Source organism: Narcine bancroftii, chromosome 12 (genome assembly GCF_036971445.1).
Source record: "Narcine bancroftii isolate sNarBan1 chromosome 12, sNarBan1.hap1, whole genome shotgun sequence".
NCBI lineage: Eukaryota > Metazoa > Chordata > Chondrichthyes > Torpediniformes > Narcinidae > Narcine > Narcine bancroftii.
Genome location: NC_091480.1, coordinates 4,830,547 through 4,853,795, shown reverse-complemented (window position 1 = coordinate 4,853,795; position 23,249 = coordinate 4,830,547). Strand labels below are relative to the sequence as shown.

At 44.1% G+C, this 23,249-nt stretch overlaps 3 protein-coding genes across 3 annotated transcripts in view; 1 reads left to right on the top strand and 2 right to left on the bottom strand.

The window, feature by feature from the left end:
* tbc1d24 (TBC1 domain family, member 24) overlaps positions 1–10,277 on the bottom strand; it is a 45,660-nt gene extending 35,383 nt beyond the window's left edge. Inside the window, exon 1 of the mRNA XM_069906260.1 lies at positions 9,966–10,277. The gene's annotated coding sequence lies outside the window, so the exon portion shown is untranslated. The remainder of the gene's footprint in view (positions 1–9,965) is intronic.
* LOC138747225 (vasorin-like) overlaps positions 10,029–23,249 on the top strand; it is a 97,138-nt gene continuing 83,917 nt past the window's right edge. The window contains exon 1 of the mRNA XM_069906258.1: positions 10,029–12,335. The gene's annotated coding sequence lies outside the window, so the exon portion shown is untranslated. The remainder of the gene's footprint in view (positions 12,336–23,249) is intronic.
* The window catches only part of LOC138747224 (coronin-7-like), a 97,619-nt gene continuing 95,081 nt past the window's right edge, over positions 20,712–23,249 (bottom strand). Inside the window, exons 27-28 of the mRNA XM_069906256.1 lie at positions 23,003–23,089; positions 20,712–22,115 (exon numbers count right to left, since the gene is read on the bottom strand). Of these exons, the coding sequence (XP_069762357.1) occupies positions 22,107–22,115; positions 23,003–23,089 (96 nt within the window). The 3' untranslated portion in view covers positions 20,712–22,106. The remainder of the gene's footprint in view (positions 22,116–23,002; positions 23,090–23,249) is intronic.

Below are 23,249 nucleotides of genomic sequence, written 5' to 3'. Positions count from 1 at the left end.
ACACCCTTAACACTTTGGTTAAAAGAAATTCCATCATCTCCAATTTAAAATTGGCAATTGACCTGCATTATTTGCAATAATAATGATTGAATGAGCTCTCCCATGCAGTCCAGAAGCCAAGTCGGGGTACGCATAAAGGATCCACAGACATCTGTACAACACAAGATGCAGATGGCAAGGGATCAAGACTATAACTAATCACGTCAATCTTGCAAGTTAAGGACAAATGATGCCTCCCTTCTGGACAGACTGAACATCTTCTATGCACGGTTTGATGAAATATTTGTCGTCAACAGGCTGAAATTGGTTGAGAATATCCCAGGTGGACAATACACAAGAAAGAGTCATCCACCTGAGCCTCAAACCTGCTCCTCCATTCAATATAATGCTAACTGATTGGACCCAGGCCTCATCCATTTTTGTGCCAGTTCCTCGTAGTCCTGAATTCTCAGGTCTTTGAAACATTTATCTACCTTCTGTTTAAATACTTTCAAGAATCTCATTTTCAGATCCTATTTCTCGATAGAAAATTTCTATATATTAAGAAAACTAATGTCTATTTGATCCATTATCATTCTGGCACAGGCATAATAAAGTTGTTAACTAATTATTACAATTAAGATCTGTCAAGTAGCCCACAACAGCCCATGGTATATGTAATAGCACCTTGTTCTGCACCACACTACTGCTGCAAAACAACAAATATCATGACATGTGTTCATGAATCTGATTCTGACATCAGACAAGGAAAACCCTGAAGAGAGATTTCTGAGAACTTCTAATCTAAACCACTTTAACATACTGGTGACTTTTTGGAGCATCTCATCTGTACTAGCCTGCCTTTTACTTTAGGTCACTTTACTCACAGCTTGTGTATGCGATCTGCTTCCCTTCTGTTTAGACCATAAAGTAACCAGTCTGATTTTTCAGTTTTGGAAGTGTCCTCAAACAAAACCAATGTACTGAAAACCTAGCATTTCTGCTTATGGAATAAATCCTTATACCAACATTCACAACTGACTAGCTTTCCAGAATCTATCACAATGCCAATCCCAGCTCGTTGTGTGGTTGAACTACACAATAATATTTTGATGGATTCACTCTAGATCTAATATTGTGATCAGATAGAACATAGGAGGTGTTCCTTTTAACATGATATAAAAAGTTACTGCATCAAGAATTTACACAAGGCTGGTTATTATTTATAAACAATCTACAAATGCAATAATCACTTAGTTTTTGGGTCACTGTGAAAATACCTTCCTGCATCATCCAGAGGTGCTGACCTTGGATAAATTGGTTGTACTACAACCTTGCATGTGACTAATCGAGCTTGGAAGATTCATTACAATGCAAATATTGTGCTGTGAACACACAAAAATCAGCAGGCATAATTCCCTCTGGATAATAGAAAAATAACAAACCACGACATGAACTTGGGGATATAAAAAGCAAAGTTATGCAGATGCCAGAAATTGAAAATAAAGAGACTATTATGGAAAGGTATTTTCTAATACAGTTATAAAATTGCAGCTCAATTCTGAATAGCTGGGCCTGATTAAGTTACTCAGCAAGATCACTGGTTGACTAATTCCTGGCAAGAGTCCAGGGATGAGCACAGAAGAAATCCTGCACACATTGCTGATAAATTGCACACGGCTGCCAAGGAAAATACAATTACATTTCAGGAATGGCAGATGGTTTTGGACATTTTCACTAAACTTGTATCTGGTTATAGGGTACGTTATTTTTATAAATAAGGATATAATAGATAATATATTCATCGCCTGTTTAGTTATCATTCATCTATTTTATCATCCCTTGATTGCACAAATCCTTCCACTACATTAAGGAAATTGAAACAAAGTGGCTCACACAACGATAAACAGCAATGGCACTTAGAGATGCTCTCAGGTGCTGTGTGTTATTTTACATGGATCAGTAATTGGGGTGATTATCAGCATCTTACTTTTTCCTCCACTTCCCCATAGGCAACCCCTATCTCCCCATAGCCCCCACCCAACCCAAGAAGACTGAGAATGACATGGTTGCCTGGATGTAACATTTTCACTATCAAGCGAGTTGATGACGAAGAGTTAGGGACAATATTGTATTTGGTTGTACTCACAGTAGTTATTTGGAATCCTAATCCAAGACAGCCTTGAGGTCTGACAGTGAAGTTGATGCAAAAATTTAAGTTGTATGGGCCAGAGGTAGAGAACATGTTAATGATGAGTATTAACATTGTGCAAGAATGCATGCTTGGTACTGAACTTCAGTTATCTTCAGATATGCTTCCTTTCAAAAATGACACAATAGTTCTTCCTACATCTGTTCCAGCTTTCAGTCTTCTATCAAAGATTCACAGGATAGGTCGAGAAGGCTATTCAGCCCTTCAAGCCAGTACCATCATTTAATGGCTGATCAGGCAATTTCACTCTCCTATCCAATCAATCTGATTTTCAAGAAGCGAAATATCAGCAAATATTTTGACATTTTCAACCTTTCATTGCAACAGTCAGAGGTTCCACCAGCTTCAAAAGGGCATCAATCATCCCGGAACCCAAGAAGAGTAGTGTGGGCTACCTCAATGACAACTGCCCAGTAGCACTAGTTTCTACTGTGATGAAATGCTTTGAGAGGCTGGTCATGGCCAGAATTAACATGTACCTGAGCAAAGATCTGGACCCACTGCAATTTGCTTATTGTCACAATCACTCCACAGCAGATGCAATATTGCTGGCTCTCTACTCAGTTCTGGATCACCTCGAAAACAGCAATTCATACATATGGCTGCTCTCATAGACTACTGCTCAGCCTTTAATACCATTATTTCTCAGTGCTGGTCAAGAAGCTACAAACTCTAGGCTTCTGTACCCACCTCTGCAACTGGACCTTGACTTTCTCATCAGAAGACTATAATCAATATGAATTGGAAACCACATACCTCCTCACTGATCATCAATGCAGGTGCACCCCAAGGATGTGTGCTTAGCCCACTGCTCCACTTGTTATACACCCATGACAGTGCGGTTAGCCACAATTCCAATGCCACGTACAGGTTGTCGATAACACCACAGTTGTCAGCAGTTTCGCAAACAGCAATGAGGAAGAGATAAATCAGCTTGTTGAATAGTGTAATGACAACAATCTTGCGCTCAACATCAGCAAGACTAAGCAGATGATTGTGGACTTCAGGAGGGGGTCAGGGGAACACAACCCAGTCCTCATCGAGGGCTCAGTAGTGGAGAAGGTCGAGAACTTCAAATTACTGAGTGTCAACATCTCTGAGGATCTATCGTGGAGCCTCCATGTTGATGTAATCACAAAAAAGACTCACTAGTGCCATACTTTGTGTGGTGTCTGAGACAGTTTGGTATATCACTGAGGAAGCTTACAGGAGGGAGATAGATCAGCTCTTTGATTGGTGTCACATCAACAACCTTGCACTCAACGTTAGCAAAACCAAGCAGATGATTGTGAACTTCAGGAGGGAGTCGGGAGAACACGACCCAGCCTTTATTGAGGGCTCAGTAATGGAGAGGGTCAAGAACTTCAAATTCCTGTGTGTCAACATCTCTGAGGATCTGTCCTGGAGTTTCCATGTTGAAGGCTCGCTAGCAGCTATACTTTGTGAGGTGTCTGAGAAGATTCAGTTTGTCATCAAAGACTCTTGTAAACTTTTACAGGTGTACCATGAAAAGCATTCTGGCTGGTTGCATCACTGCTTGGTATGGACGCGCCAACTCTCATGACAAGAATAAATTCCAGAGGGTTGTTAATTTGGCCTGCGACATCACAGGCACCACACTTCACTCCATCAAGGACATCTACATGAGGTAATGTCTTAAAAAAAGCAGTCTTTATCCTCAAAGACTCCACCACCCAGGCCATGCCCTCTTCACTCTGTTATCATTGGGGAAAAGGTACAGGAGCCTAAAGAGGAGTACTCAGTGGCACAAGGACAGCTTCTTCCCCACTGCCATAAGATTCCTGAATAATTAATGAACCAAAGACACTGTCTGACTTTTCATGCATTATTATTGTTATCTTTTTTTTATAGTAATGTTGTAAGATGGTTATAATATGTACGTTTGCACGATGAGGCTTCCGCAAAACACCGAATATCATGTCTTGTTCATGACAATAAATTCTGATTCTGAATGAGCTGGATTCTAAGGTGAAGTCACCTGCTCCTCGAGAGCCCTCAGAAGTTACACATTTCTCTTTAACTGCTAACCAACTCATTTTTCAAAAAACCTAACTATTTCAAATCACTACATAACCTTTTTGTTCTGGAGAATACTCAAGTTGCTTAGGAAATAATTTAATTCGTGGAGACTGAATATTCTGCTGGATCGATTAGAGGAGGTTTTTTTCCATCTAAAGGGTTGTAGGGACTGAATCAACTCTCCTAAAGATGACAAAATGAGAAACAGAGTAGGAACAGGCCCTGACCATGATCTTTCAAAGGTGTACAAATCTACTTCAAATAAATGGGGAAGGGGGTGAGGGAGGGAGGGAAAGGAGGGGGGAAAAAGGGGGAGAAAATGACACTGTATATATTCAAGAAGAAAAATGTCTGTATGTATCTTGGTCAATATGGTTTATAGTGTGAAAAATTTAAAAATTAAATTTTAAAAAAAGGTGTACAAATCTTATCTGTATCCTTTCCCATAGTTTCCCTACTACTGATGTGAGGCTTTCCAGCCTATAATTTCTTGGTATTATCCTTGTTTCCTTTCTTGAACAAGGAAACAACATTAGGCCGGAAATGTCAGTTATATTTTAACCTCATATGGTTGGTGGAAGACATGCTGAGTTAGTTCCTCCAGCATTTCTGTGTTTTCACTACAATCTCAGCAATGGCAGACTTTCATGTTTCACCCCTGAAACATTGACCATTCTTTTTCTCCCACTGATGCTGCTCCAGCCGTGTTGGAGTGATCAGAAGAGTACATGGAAAGAACTGGTAGAGGAAATGGATGAGACAGGTACAATGACAAAGATTAAAAGACATTTAGATAGTGACATGGATAAGAAAGAGAAACACAATAGGCTGCAGATGCTGTAATTGTAGTAAAAACACTGAAATGCTGGAGGAACTTAGCTGGTCTATTCAGCATCTGTAGGGTTCAGGCCTGAAATGTCAGCAATATTTCTTTGACTCCTATAGTCGCTGAAAAGAGCAGCTTTTCGGTGTTTTTACTACATGGATAGGAAAGGTTTGAAAGGATAGGAACCAAATGCAGAGAAATGGGACTAGCTCAAGTAGACAACTTAGTCAGCATAAATAAGTTGTGCTGTATAATTTTTTGAAAGGACGATATCAAAATATTATTTGCACAATAATAAAGAGCTTTGCAAAAAGGAACTTGATAAAATGAATACAAGACACAAACTGACATTCTATGGTTCTAATAAGTCAGTCTTGGCTGAATCTAAGTGGGCATGTAATCTCATATATATGTTGCATATACAATGGATACGCTAAAATCAGTAACAGCATTGAAGATGGTCAGTCCATTCACACAACTGTGGAGCAATTCAATCAGATCCAGTCCTTGCTCTTACTAAATGTGCAATTGATTCAAAAATTCAAATTTACATTCAGAAGATGTGATAGATTTAAAGTCTGAGAAAAACAAGAATGGGCAGTGTCAGTGTGACCACATGCTACGGATTTGGGCAGTTGTACCATGGTCCACTCAACCTGCTTCACCTGTCCCTGCAAAACCCAGCTCAGAAAAAGTCACTGTATATGTGTGAAAAAGAAAAGGTGTACATCATGGCTAATATGATTTATGGTGTGAAAAATAAAAAATTTAAAAATAAATAAATAAATAAATAGAAAGATTACTACTGAGATCACGTGCATTTCATTCTGCAACACCTTAGGGAAAGCACATTTCAATAGACCATGCTCATTTTATGTTTGTTAACTGATTGAAGTAGATGATATCAAAGAGCATGAGGCATACGTAGGACATCATGAATCAGTCAAAGTACTGGCAAAAAGAGAGGGCTTTGTGCAATACAGTAATTTGGGCTGTGATCTATAATAATTTTCCAAGGGAGCAAAAAACAGATGTGTTGGTTTAACTGAATGGCATTTCAGCACTGAGCTAGAGTAGTTTAATCATTCTGCTACAATTTAAAAACAACGAACAAAGTAGAATTAGCATGTAAATCATTCACAGACAATTTACTGACGTAAAAAGGCCAGATAAAAATTATGACAGCATACACATGACTTTCAAAAACCACAACCTTCCACCAGCTACCAAGATAATCCACAGAAATTACAACCAAATCATTGTAAGGTAATATTTAAGTATAAATTCACAGCACAAAAACCCATATAAAATATTTGTTTAATGGTCTGGAAAACAGGAAAACTATTTACAATGGTCCCACCTCCTATTAATTGTCAGCATTTACACAGTAATTTGCCACATTGGAAAAATGGTAATTTTTCTAACGAGTCTGAGAAGTAAACTGTTCAGCACAAGAATAGCTGATATCTGGATTGGGCTGTTGAAGGTGATGATTGAAACAGGAACAATAATAACATTTAAGAGGCATCTTGACAGGTATTTGGATGAGCAGGGCACAAAAGAAAATGGAATTTGAACAAGCAAATAGGATTAATATAGACAGGCACAGACGCAGTGGGCTAAAAGGCCTTTTATTATGTAGCACAACTAAGACTCAATAAAACACAATTCTCATGAAATCAAGCTGGAAAGTAGGGAGTCTAAGCAGTTTTGTGCTGTAATCAAGCCAAGGTCAGCACTGATAACTATCCATAGAGATTAGATATACAGTATATGATACAGCATGCCTATTTCCACATCCACACTATTCCTATCTGCTACAACACAACATTATTTGACTACCCATCAATGCACTGCCGATTGTTGGATGTTATGAACCACTAGCCACACATCAGTAATTTCCTCCATTTCCCATGGACCAAGAATTTTAGGGGGGCCCCATAAGATTTACAAGATTTAAATCTGACTTTGAAATATTGATTCCTTGAGCAAAAAAAATGAAGCAGTTGATGCAGTTAAAGGAAATAACCTAGTCAAAAGATGTAATTAAAATCTGAAGCATTTATCTTGACATTGATGAGTGGGAGGTGTGGGAATGGAATACAACCTGGAGACTCATAATTCAGATGACAGCAAGCATGGAGATGTACTAAGAGGGATGTTTGGCAGTTTCTGGATGACAGAGATGCACTTGTTGAAACTAATAATAGTCATTCAGGTTCTGCTCAACTTATGATTAAAAAATAGAATAGCTGTTGTCCTCTGCAAAATTCTGCTGTAACCAGCAATTCTCCATCATGAAAAAAGCAATGGACATAAAATTCTCTGGCAATCATTCAGCAGTCATAAACATTTTGTCACTGAGATATCTTTACTCCTTACCCAACTTGGATTCTACTTTTTATTTAGAATTATTTTAATCTTTTATCAAGGTCTTCCCTGAGGAATTCACTAGTGACCTGTCCAATTCCTTCCCCCTCACCCACAAGTTCTCTGCATGTAAATATGCATTACATTCCATTTCCCACAGTCTCAATCAGTGTTGTGGATAACTTTGACCATCTCCTTGTACTGCTCACCACTCATCCCATTCTCTCCCTTGCACCATTCAACTCTCAGTTGTTTATACTTTGGCCCTTTCTAACCAAGAGATTTCTGCAGCTCCTCATTTGGACATTATTCTTCTTTCCAATTTTCACGTCTTTGTAGACTCAAATTTCCAAAGGGCCCTTCACAACCTCAGAACACAGTTGCAGAACATCTTTTCTGTTATTATTATGTTGAAAATGCCATAGACATCGCTACATACTTTCTTGGAAGGCTAAGGAAATTCAACAAGTCCCTTAACAAGTTTTACAAGTGCACCCCAAGTATCCTTGCTGGATACATCACAGTATGGAACAGAAGTTACTCTGATCAAGATCAGAATAAGCTGCAGAAGGTCACCACCTGCAGCTCAGAGCATCACATAAACCTCCTTCTCACCCATCTACACTTTCCACCATCTGCAAAAGGCAGCCAACATACTGAAGGATCCATCTTACCCTAGCCGCACTTTCTTCTTCCTTCTAGAATATTGGTTTCCCAACCTTTTTCTTCCAACTCACATTCCACTTAAGTATTCCCTATGCCATAGGTGCTTTGTGATTAGTAAGGGATTGCTTAAGGTGGTACGTGGGTGGAAAGAAAAAGCTTGAAAACCACTGTTATAATTGTACCTAATTGACTTGTTATTTGCACAGTTTCATAACTCCAAAGGAAATGGGTCAATGACAATTTTTCTCAAGCAAAATATTTCAGTAACAATTGGCTCTAGAGCAGGGATTCTCAACCTTCCCTTCCCACTCACATCCCACTTTAAGTAATCCCTTACTAATCACAAATCACCTATGGGATAGGGATTACTTAAAATGGGATGTGAGTGGAAAGAAAAGGTTTGAAAACCACTGATCTAAACCTTCCCTACCCCTCACCCATAACCCTCTATTTTTCTTGCAAAGATGTAAACTTGCACACCAACAGGTTTAAAGACAATTTCTTTCCTGCATCCATCAGGCTCCTGAATGAACCTCACAACACTAATCTCACACTGCCCTTTCTATGCACTAACTTATCTTTCATTGTAACATAACTCATTCTAAAATGCTCTTGCTCTTCTACTCAGAGCTGGCACTACCATTAGGCCAAGCAGACAGCTGCTAAGGGAGCAGACCTCAGAGGGGCCCTGTTGAAGAGACATTCCAAAAGCTCCAGCACCTCTCCATCATGATCGTCCTACAAGAGGGAGGAAGTGGTATGTCACACGTCAAACGACACATCAGGTATTGCACTCAACAACTCTCCACCCCTTCCACCCAGGCCAAGGGCACAAAATAGTGTGGCACTGGTCTTTCTTCTACTTTAGATTGCTGAAGGCATTTAGAGTTGATTTACTGGAGTTGAAGCAAACCCTGCTTACTATATATGGTAATAAACTTGAACATGAACAATCTAATAATTTCTCCAATACTTTCGTGTATTAAATAACAAATGAGTAGATCAGGTCATTACATTTGGAGAAAAATAGTGATAGGGCATCAAAGATAAGATCAAAGAACACTGTGAATGAATTTCAAATAAAAGCCCTTGGATTTTTAATGTCAACAAAACATAAAAGGCAGATTCCGAACATCAAAAGGAGGCACTTCTAACAACGCAACACCCATCTGTACTGCACTAGAGTGTCAACTTAGAATTTTATGTTCAAGACTGTGGTGAGATTTCAAGGCGCAAACCTTCTAGTATCACAACAGGAAGAAAAAAAAAACCTTGAACTTTTGCTCAGCACCACTGCATTTAATCCCCACCATAAAGACTACTGGGGCCTTAAATGCTCGATGTGCTAAACTCTTAAATGTTTTCCTTCACCTCTCACTTTGTGTGTAAAATCTAGTTTTGTTTATTGACTTGGACGTGTTTTGCTTGATTTATTTCCTTGGGACATTTAAGTTAAATGGAACCGTAGAACACGAGAGCAGAAAAGCAGGCCCTTCGGCCCTTCTAGTTCCACTGACTGGCATCCCGAGGGATGGTGGAGGGAGACTTTCACTGCATTTTAACGGGAGTTGGAGTGCTGGCAAGTGGGACTGGGTTAGACGGCACGGGCCGAAAGGCTCACTTCCACGCTTTGCGACCGTGACAACTCGGTGTTTAATCGTGACATGGACCATGTTTTGCGACTCGTGTGCCTGCCTGCTCGTTCATTCAGCCCCCGGCCCGGCCCGGCCCAGGCCGGTCATCGGCGCGGGAGGTCGGGACGCTGCCGCCTACTCGTCCTGGGGATCCCCCCACCACGACCTGGGGCTTCCCTCGAGCAGCTGCGAGACTACCGCCGCCCTGTCAGTGCACTTCCCGCCCTCCATCACTCACCGTCCCCGCCAGCTCGAGCGGCTGTCGTCCGCTGCCTCACGGCGCCAGTGCGCAGGCGCGGGCGAGGAGCCAGGGCGCAGGCGCAGGTCGGAGTGGAAAGTGGCGGTTTGAGGTGAGGTCTGAAGTGTGTGGGCACCGTCGTCGAGTGAAAACATGAAGCTGGAAAAAGTCTGCAGGTCAAGCACCAAGGTACAGATGCATCACCAACGTTTCCGGCTTGATCTTCTTTTTGGGAGTCACTCTCTGGGAGGGTCTTTCCTGGCCCCAACACACCAATGTCATCGTGAGGAAAGCACGTCAGCGCTTCGACTTCCTCAGGAGTTTGCGATGATACAGAAACCCTGGCAAATTTCTACAGATGTGTGGTGGAAAGTGTGCTGACCGGCTGCATCACGGTCTAGTATGGGGACACTAATACCCCCGAGTGTAAAGCCCTGCAAAAGGTAGTGGACACGGCCTCGGACATCACAGGCAAAACCCTCCCCACCGTCGAGAACATCTCCAGGGGACACTGCCATCGAAGAGCAGCAGCGATCATCAAGGATCCACACGACTCACCATCCTGTCCATCTGCCGCTGGAAAATAGAGACCCCATTGGTTATACCGAAAGGGACCTCCGGAACTGATAGAGTCAACCGTTAGCCTCAAATGCTGTGTACGGGCAGTCCTTGGAACGGATAGGCAGCTGGTGATAAGCAGCTTTCAGGTTGATGGTCGAATAGACTGGATACTGCACAATATCATTCACCATATCTGAAATGCGAGGGAGGGCATATTTGTCCAGGAGTGTGCATCTTTTAATTGTTTGGCTATAGTCAATCACTAACCTGGACTTGTTTTCCCCCTTTACTACCACCACTTGTGCTCTCCATGGGTCAATCCCCACCTCCAGCAGGCGCTTGGTCTCCAACTTTATGAACTCCCTGTTTGCTGTGCTGTACCTCCTGCTCTTGGTGGCAATGGGCTTACAGTCAGCAGACAGGTTTGGGAACAGAGGTGGGGGGGGTCGATGTTCAGCGAGGAGAGGCTGCAAGTGGGTTCTGGTTTTGAGGGACTTCTGAACTGTTACTGGGGGAAGGGGACCAGAAAACTCCAAGGTCACGCTTTTAAGGTGACACAGGATGTCCAGACCCAACAATACTGGAGCACATAATTCATCTAAAATGTACATGCGAATTTTACAAAATTCCTCCCCCCCCCCCCCTCAAACGACGGATGAACTATACAATGTTTTTGTACATGGGCTGAATGTGACTAGGACGCTAGGAAGATTCAGTAATGAGAGGAGTACATTTTTAAGTTATATTTTTGCACAGTCCATGAGTCTACGAAACCTTCTGTGGAGCCCGTGTCAATCAAGCACTTGTTGAATGTCTGTTTACCTTAACCGTCACCATCGAGTTGCTGATCTATTCTGGTCGAGGATCAGTGACGCCAAGTCACTGGAGACGCCGTGCTTTTCCCTCGAGTGGCCCCCTCTGTCCTGAGTCGTCCTGTGGAGGTAAGATGGTGCCGATCTCATGGTGCAGCAAGATGGCCGCCCTCCTTCCTCCTCTGACAATGATAGCGCTGAATTCAAAATCACGCTGCTACAAGATGGCCGCCGAGCCTTTTCATGCCATTTCTGTTGGCAGTGGGTTGCACAGCAGCCAATCTCGGGCAAGTCCAACACAAACAGCTTGTGGCTGGAATCAGATCCAGGGGCGGTACAGGACGTAGACTTCTCTGGACCTCCCATCATGTGGCAGACCTTCGTCCGATGTCCCTTCTTCCCACAGTTGGAGCATGTCAAGTCTTTGGCCGGGCAGCAGGCATGAGGGTGCTGTCCCTTGCCACAGAAAAAGCGCTCCTGGGCTCGGGAAGCAGCAGCCGTTAGAGCAGGGGCTGCTGTAGCGGGAACAGCAGGTGCTCACCCAAGAGCGCAAGTTCACTGGCCTCCAGATCATCATTCTCGAGACTGGCCTGTTCCAGTGATTTGGCCAGCTCAATGTGGATAGCGAGGTCCTTCCTGACTCGAGCAGTCGCTGCCTCATGTACTTCGAGCAGACCCCTGTGACCAGGGTGTCTCAGATCTGTTCATCTTCCCAGACGCTGCCCAGAGCGGCCTCATACCTGCACTTTTTAGCCAGCGTCCGCAGATCCAGGAGGTATTCATCAATCAACTCTATGCGCTGTTGGCAGCATAGGGTGAGCCAGTGCCTCACTAGGACATTCGGAGCCTTCATGTAGCGGGCTTTCAGCGCCTTGATGACAGCCTCCTCGTACGTTAGGCAGTCTCGGACAACTGTGTACCCCTTCATCCCTACCCTTGAGATGAGCACCAACCTCTGGAGCTCGTTTGTGTGGAAGATGTTCCTGGTCGCATTCAGGTAGGCCTGGAAGCAGTCTAACCAATATTCAAACTCCTCAGCCACATCGGGGTCTGGGGGTCTATCAACAGCATACTGGGCTTGAGCAACGCTTCCATCCTTGTTAGTGAGCTAATAAAATTGTAGTGTAGATAAAAGCTCATACTCAACAGGAGGGAGAACTAACAACTTTTATTAGCTCACAACACAGGTAGGATTCAGGGTTTAGGTGGGAAACCAGGGTTATATACGGGCTCCTGGGGGAGGAGCCAGGAGGCGGGGCCAGTGTCAGTGCAGGACACTTCTAATGAATCCCAGTTCACTACACGGTGCCACAGACTCGCACCACCAGGTTAAGGAACAGCTGCTCCCCCTCCACCATCAGACTCCTCAACAACAAACTCCATCAGGGACTCATTTAAGGACTCTTGCACTTGATTGTTTTTTCCTCTCTGTATTGCAGTCAGTTTGTTTACATTTCTTTATTTGTTTACACTGTGTAGAGTTTTTTTTGCACTACCAAAAAGTGGTAATTCTGCCTTGCCTGCAGGAAAAAGAATCTCAGGGTTATATGTGATGTTGTGCATGTATTCTGACAATAAATCTGAAATCTTCAGTAATTCAGAAGTAAAACATGCAAGTCTGCAGACACAGTGGTTGAAGTAAAAACACACTGCTGGAAAAACTCAGCAGGTCAAACAGAGTACTTTATATAGCAATGATAGAAATACAGAGGCTACACTCCAAGATGCAAACCACTAGTTAGCCACAGAAAGGTTCGCCAGGGCAATATGAACAGATAAGTATCCTCTCTCTTGCCAACATACAATTACACCCACTCATGGTATGTCAGGTCACTTGTCTGAGTGCTACTGGTACCATGTAACCCAGTACTACCTGTTGCATGGTCGGGTGGTCAGCAACTAAACTGGCTCCCCCACTAGGCTTGCCTGGTGCAGAGGACGGCTAGACACACTGCAAAATGAAAAACAAGACCTGTCAAAGGGTGGACAAACCCTCTCATAGGGTCAACGGCCATCTTCAAATATGTGCTGTGAAGCGCGGAAAGGGCATTACTTGCATCAAAGCTTGGTCTGGCCATTCACTGCAACAGAACATCCCCCAGCCATCTTGGACCTCACCACGCCACTGAATCTGGGAGGGGATGTCGAGAGGGTGGATCTGGACCTGTGCAACCCTTACCCACCTAAATCCATTGACGCAGATGCTGTTTCTTTCTCAGGAGTGGGGTATCCTCATATCAAACCCAGAAGTAGAAGCAAAGACACTCACTCAGATTCTGTAGGTGTATTTCCATAGTCAAGTTCAGTTGAGAGAGTAATTTTCTCAAATTACTACAAGAACAAACATTTTGTCTTTAGAAGACAATGGTTTGGCCTCAATTAATATATTTATGGCAGTTTCTGGGTGTCAAATGTTGGAAAAGAGGTAAAGGCTTTAGAGAAGGTGCCAAAGTGATTACAGGGATGATGGATTTTGGTTATGTGATAAAGCAAGTTTTTTTCTCCTTGGAACAGAAGAAGTTGTGAAGGTATTTAAGATTACTGGGGTAATCTAGTTGACACATTGATAAAAATGCAGTATTGTTGGGCAGAGTCCAGAATGAAGATGAATGTCAAACAAACTAAAATTAACAAGAGGATTTTCTTTTCAGCAGTAAGTGGTTAGAGACTAAAGAGGTAGTAGTGAACTGTAGCATACAAAAGAAGTATGAAAATGATCTAAAAGGAACTAATTGGAAGGACAATGAGGAGAGGCAGGTAATTGGGATTCCCTCCAATTAACCTGCAAACCCTGGTAAGTTTCAAATGGTGGGAGGAAATTGGAACCCCCAGAGGAAACCCTCGCAGATACAGGGAGAATGTACAAACTCCTTACAAACAGTGCAAGATTCGCACCCCGGTGTGCTAACTGCGATGCTAACATTTCTGCCCCCTTGTGCTAATGGAAGTCAAAGAAGGCATTATGAGGCTGGAAAACAAGATTAAACCAGTAAGAAACATCGCACAAACCTTAGGGTTACCAAAATCAACTGTTTTGAACGTCATTAGGAAAAAGGAGCATACTGGTGAGCTCAGTCATCGCAAAGGGACTGATAGGCCAAGGAAGATTGTCATTGCTAATGACAGAAGAATTCTCATCAAAATGAAGAAAAATCCCCAAACCCCTGTTGACAAATCAGAAACACTCTTCAGGAGGCACATGTGGATATGTTCATAAACAGAAATAAAGAGGCTACACTGCAAGATGCAAACCGCTAGTAGGCCACAGAAACAGGATGGCCAGATTACAGTTTGCCAAGAACTATTTAAAAGACCCTGCAGAATTCTGGAAAAAGGTCTTGTGGACGGATGAGACCAAGATTAACTTGTATCAGTGATAGCAAGAGCAAAGTGTGGATCTGCAAAGGAACTGCCCAAGATCCAAAGCATGCCACCTCATCTGTGAAACATGGTGGTGGGGGTGTAATGGCCTCAGCAGGTATGGCTGCCACAGGCACTGGCACTTATCCTCATTGATGATGTAACTACTTAAGGCAGTACCAAAATGAATTCTGAGGGGTACAGAAACATCTTATCTGCTCAAGTTTGAGCAAATGCCTCCAAACTCATTGGACGGCACTTCATCCCACAACAAGACAATGATCCTAAACATACTGCTAAAGCAACAAAGGAGTTTTAAAAGCTAAAAACTGGAAAATTCTTAAATGGTCAAGTCAATCATCTGATCTAAATCCAATTGAGCATGCCTTCAATATGCTGAAGAGAAAACATAAAGGGAGAAGCCCATGAAACGAGCAGGAGCTGAAGATGGCTGCAGTAGAGGCCCAGCAGAACATCACTTGAGAAGATACTCAGCACCTGGTGATGTCTATGAATCACATACTTCAAGCAGCCATTGCATGCAATAGATATGAAACAAAGTACTAAATATGACTACTTCAATATACATACTATTGCTATGACCCAAATATTATGGTGCCCTGAAATGAGTGGACTGTGTATAAAAAGTGCAGATTTTTTAAATGGAAAAACCACAAATATCCTTTAATAAAATCTGGAATCACATGTGAATTGTTCAATTAGAAATTTAAAACTGTTACAGAGCCAGCGATTGAATCCTGTGCTGTCTGTAGGGAGTTTGTATGTTCTCCCTGTGTCTATGTGGGTTTTCCCTGTGGGCTCCAGTTTCTCCCCACCAAAACGTATTAGGGGTTGTAGGGTTATTGGGTGTAATTGGGCAGCACGGGCTCGTGGGCTGAAAGGGCCCTGTTACTCTGCTACATGTCTAAATAAATAAATAATTTTCATTTTATTTTAAAATAGAGCGGGCACAGTAACCCAAATACATTAATTAACCATACACTTTTGGAGAACGGGAGGAAATTGGAGCCCCTAGAGCACACATGTCAAACTCTGGCCCGCAAGATCATTTCAAAAATGTATTAGAGGTGGCCCGCCCTGCAGCGAGAGCCGATGCTGTTTTTTGGTAATGTCACCCCCACCATCCTCCCCCTTCATTGCACATCCTTCCACATTGTAACACGAGAAATTGTAACACAAGAAGTCTGTCGATGTCATCAGCCGGCAAGCCAGTTGGAAGGCTCCCCGCACAACCAGTCACTTCTCCCACCTGTCGAGCGGTGCGGCGGATGGGCGAGTGCCTGTGATTTCCTGTCGGCGCGACGGGCATGGCAGGCTGCGCACGGCCCCCGGGCAGCAAGAGCCCCGCGCGACTGGCACCGGACGGCCCTTCCACAGCGCGAGCACACTTCTCCCGGTCACCACGGCCTTCAGCGCTTGCACCCACGCGGACCCCAGAGACGGCTGGTTCGGCCCTGCATGTGAAGAGAGAGATGGTGGCTGTCCGCAAAGGCTGATCGGCAGCGGGCTGGGCCTGAGTGGGTGGGTAAGCAGGGGTGGGCAGAGGGTGTAGGTGAGGAGTAATGGGCAGGGGAAGTTATGGTGGTGCGAGGGGCAGTTAGAGGGAGGGATGAGTAGAAGGAGGGGTGGATAGGGAAGAGGTAAAAGGGGAGGGGCAGGGCGAGTAGGGGAGGGGTGATTAGAGGGTGAGAGACGGGTAGAGGGAGGAACAGGTTGAGGGGAGAGGCGTGTATAGGATGGGGTGGGGAGAGGCAGAGCGAGTGGAGTGAGGGGTGAGTAGAGGTTGGGTAAAGGACTGGTCAGGTAGAGGGATGGTGCGTCGAGGGTGAATAGAGGCCTAGAGCCTGAGGAGTGAGCAGGAAATGCTGAGTCCTGATGCAGGCCTAAATGGACACAGCCTGTGAATGCTGACTACATCTCCACAGGGACCAAATAGGTTTCCCTCAGGTCAAGCAAAGGGTGAACTTGAGCTACCTACTCCTGACCAGTAACATTATCCTCCTAAAGTTATACCTTAAAGTTTAACATTACATATGTTGAAAGAAGAGAAAACATGCAGATGTTGTTGAAAATTTTCAATAAATATTTAGTTCGGCCCTCGACTTAATCCAAGTTTTTAATTTTGGCCCTCGGTGAATTTGAGTTTGACCCCCCTGCCCTGGAGGAAACCCACGCAGACACGGGGAAAACATACAAACTCCTTGTGGACAATGCCAGGTTCAAATGTCCGCTTCTGGCTCTGTAATAGTGTTGCATTAACCGAATCCCCTTGGATCCCTCCTTAAAATTTTAAATCAAGTGCTTTGCTGAAGGAAAATATCCCAACTTGTTTTTCAGCAAAAGGCATTTTTTCAGATAAATTATGCAAGGCTAACTAACTTAATTTACTCATGTGATATTGGGTTTCTCTTTTCTTTGGTAGTCCTTTAAACCACGAGAAGTCAGCTGGAAAATGAATGTTTTAAAACTTTAATCACAACACCATCTATAATGGGCTCTCAGGCCTGAAGGTGATGAAGAAAGACAATGAAAGGACTGCCCTTTCACTTAGATTGGTCCAAATGTACTTGTGAATCTTTGCAATTTACTGTTATAGCACTTAGCACCATGTAGTATGTCTCAAAGATGGCCTGCAGAGATCCTGGTGCAAGACTTTTTTGAGAGGGCCATGCAGACATTTAAAGTACATTAGAAACAGGAGCAGGAGTCCATCAATAAGATCATGGCTGACCTGGTGATGGGCTCAGCTCCACCTCCCCACTGGTTCCACAAAACTGTTAATTCCCCCACTTTTCAAAAATACATCTATCTGTGTCTTAACTACATTTTATGAGAATCCTCTATAGCTTCCTTGGGCAGAGAATTCCACAGATTCACTCCCCTCTAAGAGAAGCAGTTCCTTCTCATCTCTGTCCTAAATCTACCCTCCAATCTTAAGATTATGTACCTTATTTCAATTCTCATTGTCAGTGGAAGCAGCATCTCTGCTTCTATATTTTATATTTCATTTATTTTCTATTCTATAACATTATAAAATCCACCTTCTATCCTTCTAATATTTCCTCTTATGCTAATCTCCTTTGCACAGCCTCCAAAATCAGTTTTCCCTTTCTCAAGTAAGAAGAAAGAATTGTGTTTGCTTGTCAGACAAACCTCAGATTGTCGTAACAGTGAATTCCGTGCCAGCAAATTCAATGGATTTTAGCTGGAAAGAATCTGGATCCCCTTCTGCTGTTGAAAATATACTAGCTTCAGACGAGTTTTGTATTTGCATTTCTTCAATCTGATTTGTTGTTGGTATATTAACCAATATATGTGAGAGGAGACGGAGCTGAATGTACATTTCTGTGGTGATGAATGACATACAAAAACAACAAAAAAGGTTTGATAAATTATAGGACCAGAAATATAAAAGACAGTTATGCAAATAGTAATACAAGAGACTGCAGATGCTGTGATCTAGAGCAAATAACAGCTCAGTGGATCCGGGGGCTATCACTCTTTGAACTTGTTCCCTGGTGCTGCAAACAGGGTTCAAAGTGACACCCCTGGACACGTGCATGAACTTTATTTACAACTGGGAACAAATATGCAACAGGAGACACATGTGACAGACTAATTTCACTCCAATACAAGTTAACTACAAACAGCCGCAACTACAGAGGGTTAAAGGAAACAATACCTGGCACCCCTCTCCTGACAGGCTCAGCACTCCATTTAAAGAAGCTATAGTATTTACAAATTAGATCAGACAACCCACCATGGTTCCCTTTGAGGTGTTTGTGAAAGGGAGCCCAACTCATCTACATACCTCATAGTGGATTCATTCTCCAGCACTGTTTGCAATCCCCAGCCTTCAGCAGCTCAGGGAGTTGCCTCAGCAAGAGGACATAGGAGAGAGCGAGAGAGAGAGGCTGGACCACACGGTCAGGTTTTATACCTGGTACTTGGTGATTGATCCAGGTCTGGCTCATGTGACTCCAGGTAAGGTGGTATCGGCTGTAAGGTAGGCGGGTCTGACATTCAATGACATGGGGGGCAGTGACCTTCAGCCTCTCTTCCTCTCCCACCAATAAGGTGACCCTCCGTGTTACATTTTAATAGCCCTGAAAGTCTTCAGTTAAGTCTTTACCAAATCTGAAAACTCCCTGTATTATACCATGTGGTCAGTAAATAGTTAAAACAGAAATCACTCAGATACATCGACAGATTAGTTGGTGTGTACAGTACAGCACCACTTGACTAAAGTCCTTTGAAAAGTAACTCTCAATAAACAAAGACCAGAACCTCTTAAAGATATCATATCACTCAAATGAATTGGCAGGGCAACAAGGTGAAAGGCCTTATAAACAAAATATTGTTTGATGTTCAGAATTTACTGTGGCAAATCTCCAGTTATATTTTGTCATATCTGGAAGTTAAGGATGGTATCAAATTGAAATTTGCTAAAGTAAACCAGAGGGTTACAGAACTTTTAGAAATGAGTAAAAGATTTCAAGAAAATGTAGAGGGAGAAGGTAATGAGGATAAATTAGCAAATAATATAAAAGTAGAAGAGCTTCTCCAGGTTATTATAAGGAAGAAAATAGCTAAACTAAATGGTGATCCATTGGAGAATTAGGTCATAAGACATAGGAACAGAAATAGGCCATTCAGCCCATCAAATCTACCCCAGCATTTAATCATGAGTTGATCCATTTTCCCACTGAACTTCACTGCCTAGTCTTCTCCCCATAACCTTTGGTGTCCTGGTTAATCAAGAATCTATCAATCTTTGCCTTAAATACACCCAATAACAAGGCCTCTACGACTGCCTGTGGCAACAAATTTCACAGATTTACTACCCTCTGGATGAAGAAATTCCTCCGCATCTCTGTTCCAAGTGAATGTCCTTCAATCCTGAAATTGAGACTAAAGAATTAGTAATGGGAAATGAAGAAACGGCAGATTCCAATTATTTTGGATTAGTCTTCATGGTAGAAGGCATTCAAACATCCTAATAATGATTACTTCTTTGGCAATCTACTCCTGTGAGTTCAGGGGTTGTTGATGATGGCAGTGTGGGAACTGTACTCTTTCAGAGGGATGGCTAATTCATGGAGTGGTGAGCTCTTTCTCTTTGGGTTCTGTGCATCCCTATGCATGGTCCCAAGATTCTCAAATGCTATCCTGAATACTTCTCCACTTTGAGTGGTCACAGGCTAGGAATTCCCAGGAATCAGTGGGGTTTTGTCTTCCTTTCAAGGAGACGTTCTTCAATAAATTTCTCTACCAAAGTAACTTCTCATGATAAAGCTTGTAATAGACACACAGAAATACAAGGAAATAGAAACAACAGCCAAATAATCCATCAAGTCTGTTCCACCATTCAGTAGGTTCAGAGCAAGAAAACGTTGAGTCGCCGTTATCTTGAATCTATGTCCTCTCATTCAAATCTCTCCCAGTGGTGTAACTATCTCAACATCTCCTCACTGACAATGCAGGCAAACCTCAAGCTTAGCCCACTGCTCTACTCACTCTGCACCCATGACTGTGTGGCTAGGCATGATTCAGAATGCCTGTGCCAGGGTCAGAGTGTCCACCAGGGACAAAGTGGCTGTGCCAGGGTCAGAGTACCTATTACAGGGTCAGTGGGTGGCTGTCCATCCAGCCAATAGGTTGGTATGCTGAATGGACAGTTTGCAGTATGAGACTATCATTGCCTCTATTCTTCCTCAGTAGATCATGTCAGAGGGACCCTGACACAGTGGCAGCACATCTCCTGACAGAAAGTCCCTGGCACAGTGCCAACACATCCCAAATCAGAGGGTCCCTGGCAAAATGCCAACTCATTCCCAGTCAGAGGATCCCTGGCACTACCAACAAATCATCAGACAGAGGGTCCCTGTGAGGTCCAAGGATCACCACACAATGGAGGTCAGAGGTTTCTAGTGAGAGTCAACCATTCCTGGCTACATCCCTCAGACAACACAAGGAAAGATCATACCTTCACTTTCAGGCTGGAATATTTTTTAATAAACATGCATTCCTGATTGGTAACAAAATAATTAACAACAATGCAAAAAATGGATCCTGGTAAAAAGTGAGGTGCAGAAGTGTCAGCAAAGGCATCAGGAAGCAGTGAGTGTTGGGGGGGGGGGGGGTGCAGGGCGAGATTCAGAATGAGTAAGGAGTGAGGATGTGGGACAGGGCTGCCTGATGAATGTTGGCGACTAGTGTGTGGGTCCACACTCAAAGCATAGCATTGGGGAGAAGACAAATGTGAGGGAGATGAGTCAGGGGTGAGGGAGGCAAGTGAGTGAGTGGGGGGTGAGGAAAGCGAGTGAGTTGGGGGTGAGGGAAATGAATGAGTAGGGGTGAGGGAGGCGAGTGTGGTGGTGAGGGAGACGAGTGTGGGGGTGAAGGAAGCAAGTGTGGGGGTGAGGGAGACGTGTGGGGGTGAGGGAGATGTATGGGGGTGAGGGAGACGTTTGAGGGGTGAGGGAGATGAGTGTGGGGGTGAGGGAGACAAGTGTGAGGGTGAGGGAGGTGAGTGTGGGGTGAGTGAGGGGTGAGGGAGAAGAGTGTGAGGAGTGAGGGAGATGTGTGAAGGGTGATGGAGTCGAGTGTGAGGGTGAGGGAGATGAGTGTGGGGGTGAGAGAGATGAGTGTGAGGGGTGAGGGAGATGAGTGTGAGGGTGAGGGAAGCGAGTGTGAGGGGTGATGGAGACGAGTGTGGGGTGAGGGAGACGAGTGTGGGGATGATGGAGATGAGTGTGAGGGGTGAGGGAGACGAGGGTGAGGGAGGAGAGTGTGGGGGGTGAGGGAGACGAGTGTGGGGGTGAGGGAGACGAGTGTGGGGATGAGGGAGATGAGTGTGAGGGGTGAGGGAGACGAGGGTGAGGGAGGAGAGTGTGGGGGGTGAGGGAGACGAGTGTGGGGGTGAGGGAGACGAGTGTGGGGATGAGGGAGATGAGTGTGAGGGGTGAGGGATACGAGGGTGAGGGAGGAGAGTGTGGGGGGTGAGGGAGGCAAATGTGGGGGTGAGGGAGGCGAGTGAGGGGTGAGGGAGGCGAGTGAGGTGTGAGGGAGGCAAGTGAGGGGTGAGGGAGGCAAGTGAGGGGTGAGGGAGGCAAGTGAGGGGTGAGGGAGGCAAGTGAGGGGTGAGGGAGGCAAGTGAGGGGTGAGGGAGGCAAGTGAGGGGTGAGGTAGAAGAGTGTGAAGAGTGAGAGAGACGAATGTGAGGAGTGAGGGAGACGAGTGTGAGGGATGATGGAGATGAGTGTGGGGGTGAGGGAGACAGTGTCTTGCCCATCCTGTGAGTACTTGATTGGAGAGGGAGCTGCTCGTCCTTGCACTGCTGGCTCTTTCGGGAGGTGGTGTTGGACGGAGAAGTCATTTGCTGAAACTAGTCATCCTGGAACGGGAGGAGAAGTAGATTAGCCTGGGACATGTGGGTGGTGACACTCATCTCACTCAAGGCCACAACTACCACCTTCCACCTCCATGAATCATGCAGTGTGAGTGGTTCTTTCTTTCCTCTCATATCCCACTTTAACTAATCCCTCTGCCATCGGTGCTCTGTGATTAGTAAGGGATTGCTTAAGGTGGTATGTGGGTGGGAAGAAAAGGTTTGAAAACCACTGTTTTAATCATACCTAAATGGACGGTTTCATAACTCCAAAGGAAATGGGCCAATGACAAGGAGCAGGAGTCACCTATCGTCCCCTCAATCTCTTCATCACACCAAGGCTGCTCTGATTTTAAGCCAGTCCACATTTCTCTCTTATGGTAACATTTCTCCCCAACTCATCAAGTAACAATCAACCTCTGCAATGAAAGACAATTCAATTTTTCTGCTTCCACTCCCCTCGAAGCAATTTAAAGACCCTTCTGAGTTTGAGAGAAAGGAAGAGGCCCCACATAGATTCTACTATGAGAACAGATCCTCCACTCACACTCTGTCAGCCCCTTGAGTACTGCACGTGTCCCAGTGATGTCCCTCTCAGCTTATCTGTCCAACCTTTCCTCAATGCATTCTGGCATTGGTCTCAGAAATGCTTCCAACACATTAACCTCCCTCCTTAAACAAGGAACCAGTACTGCCCAAAGTTCTCCCAATGTGATCTCACCAACATCCGACATAACTCGAGCAATTAACCACTCACTGCTCCTTGTGGCCTACTTGTGTCCCCTTCACAACTTGTTTCCCTATCCACCATTGGCATGTAAGGACCCAGGTACCACATTCAGACTCAATGAGATCTGTCCACACAATCATACTCCTAGCCTGATGGCACTCACCCATTCCTCCTCATCCACACCTTCAAAGGAATCCTGAGGCAGAGGATCATCCAGGTTCCCAAGTTTGGACACCATGGCGTTCAGCAGCTGTGGAGGAAGAAGTCAGCAGGTCACTCCAATGTGAAGCTGCCTATTTCATCTGATCAGTTGTCACAGCATGTTAGGGCGCAAGAGACCATGCTTGCTCTTGATGTTCATTTCCATTCCCACAGCCTCATGCTACATTCTTGTAAATTCATGTCCCTTA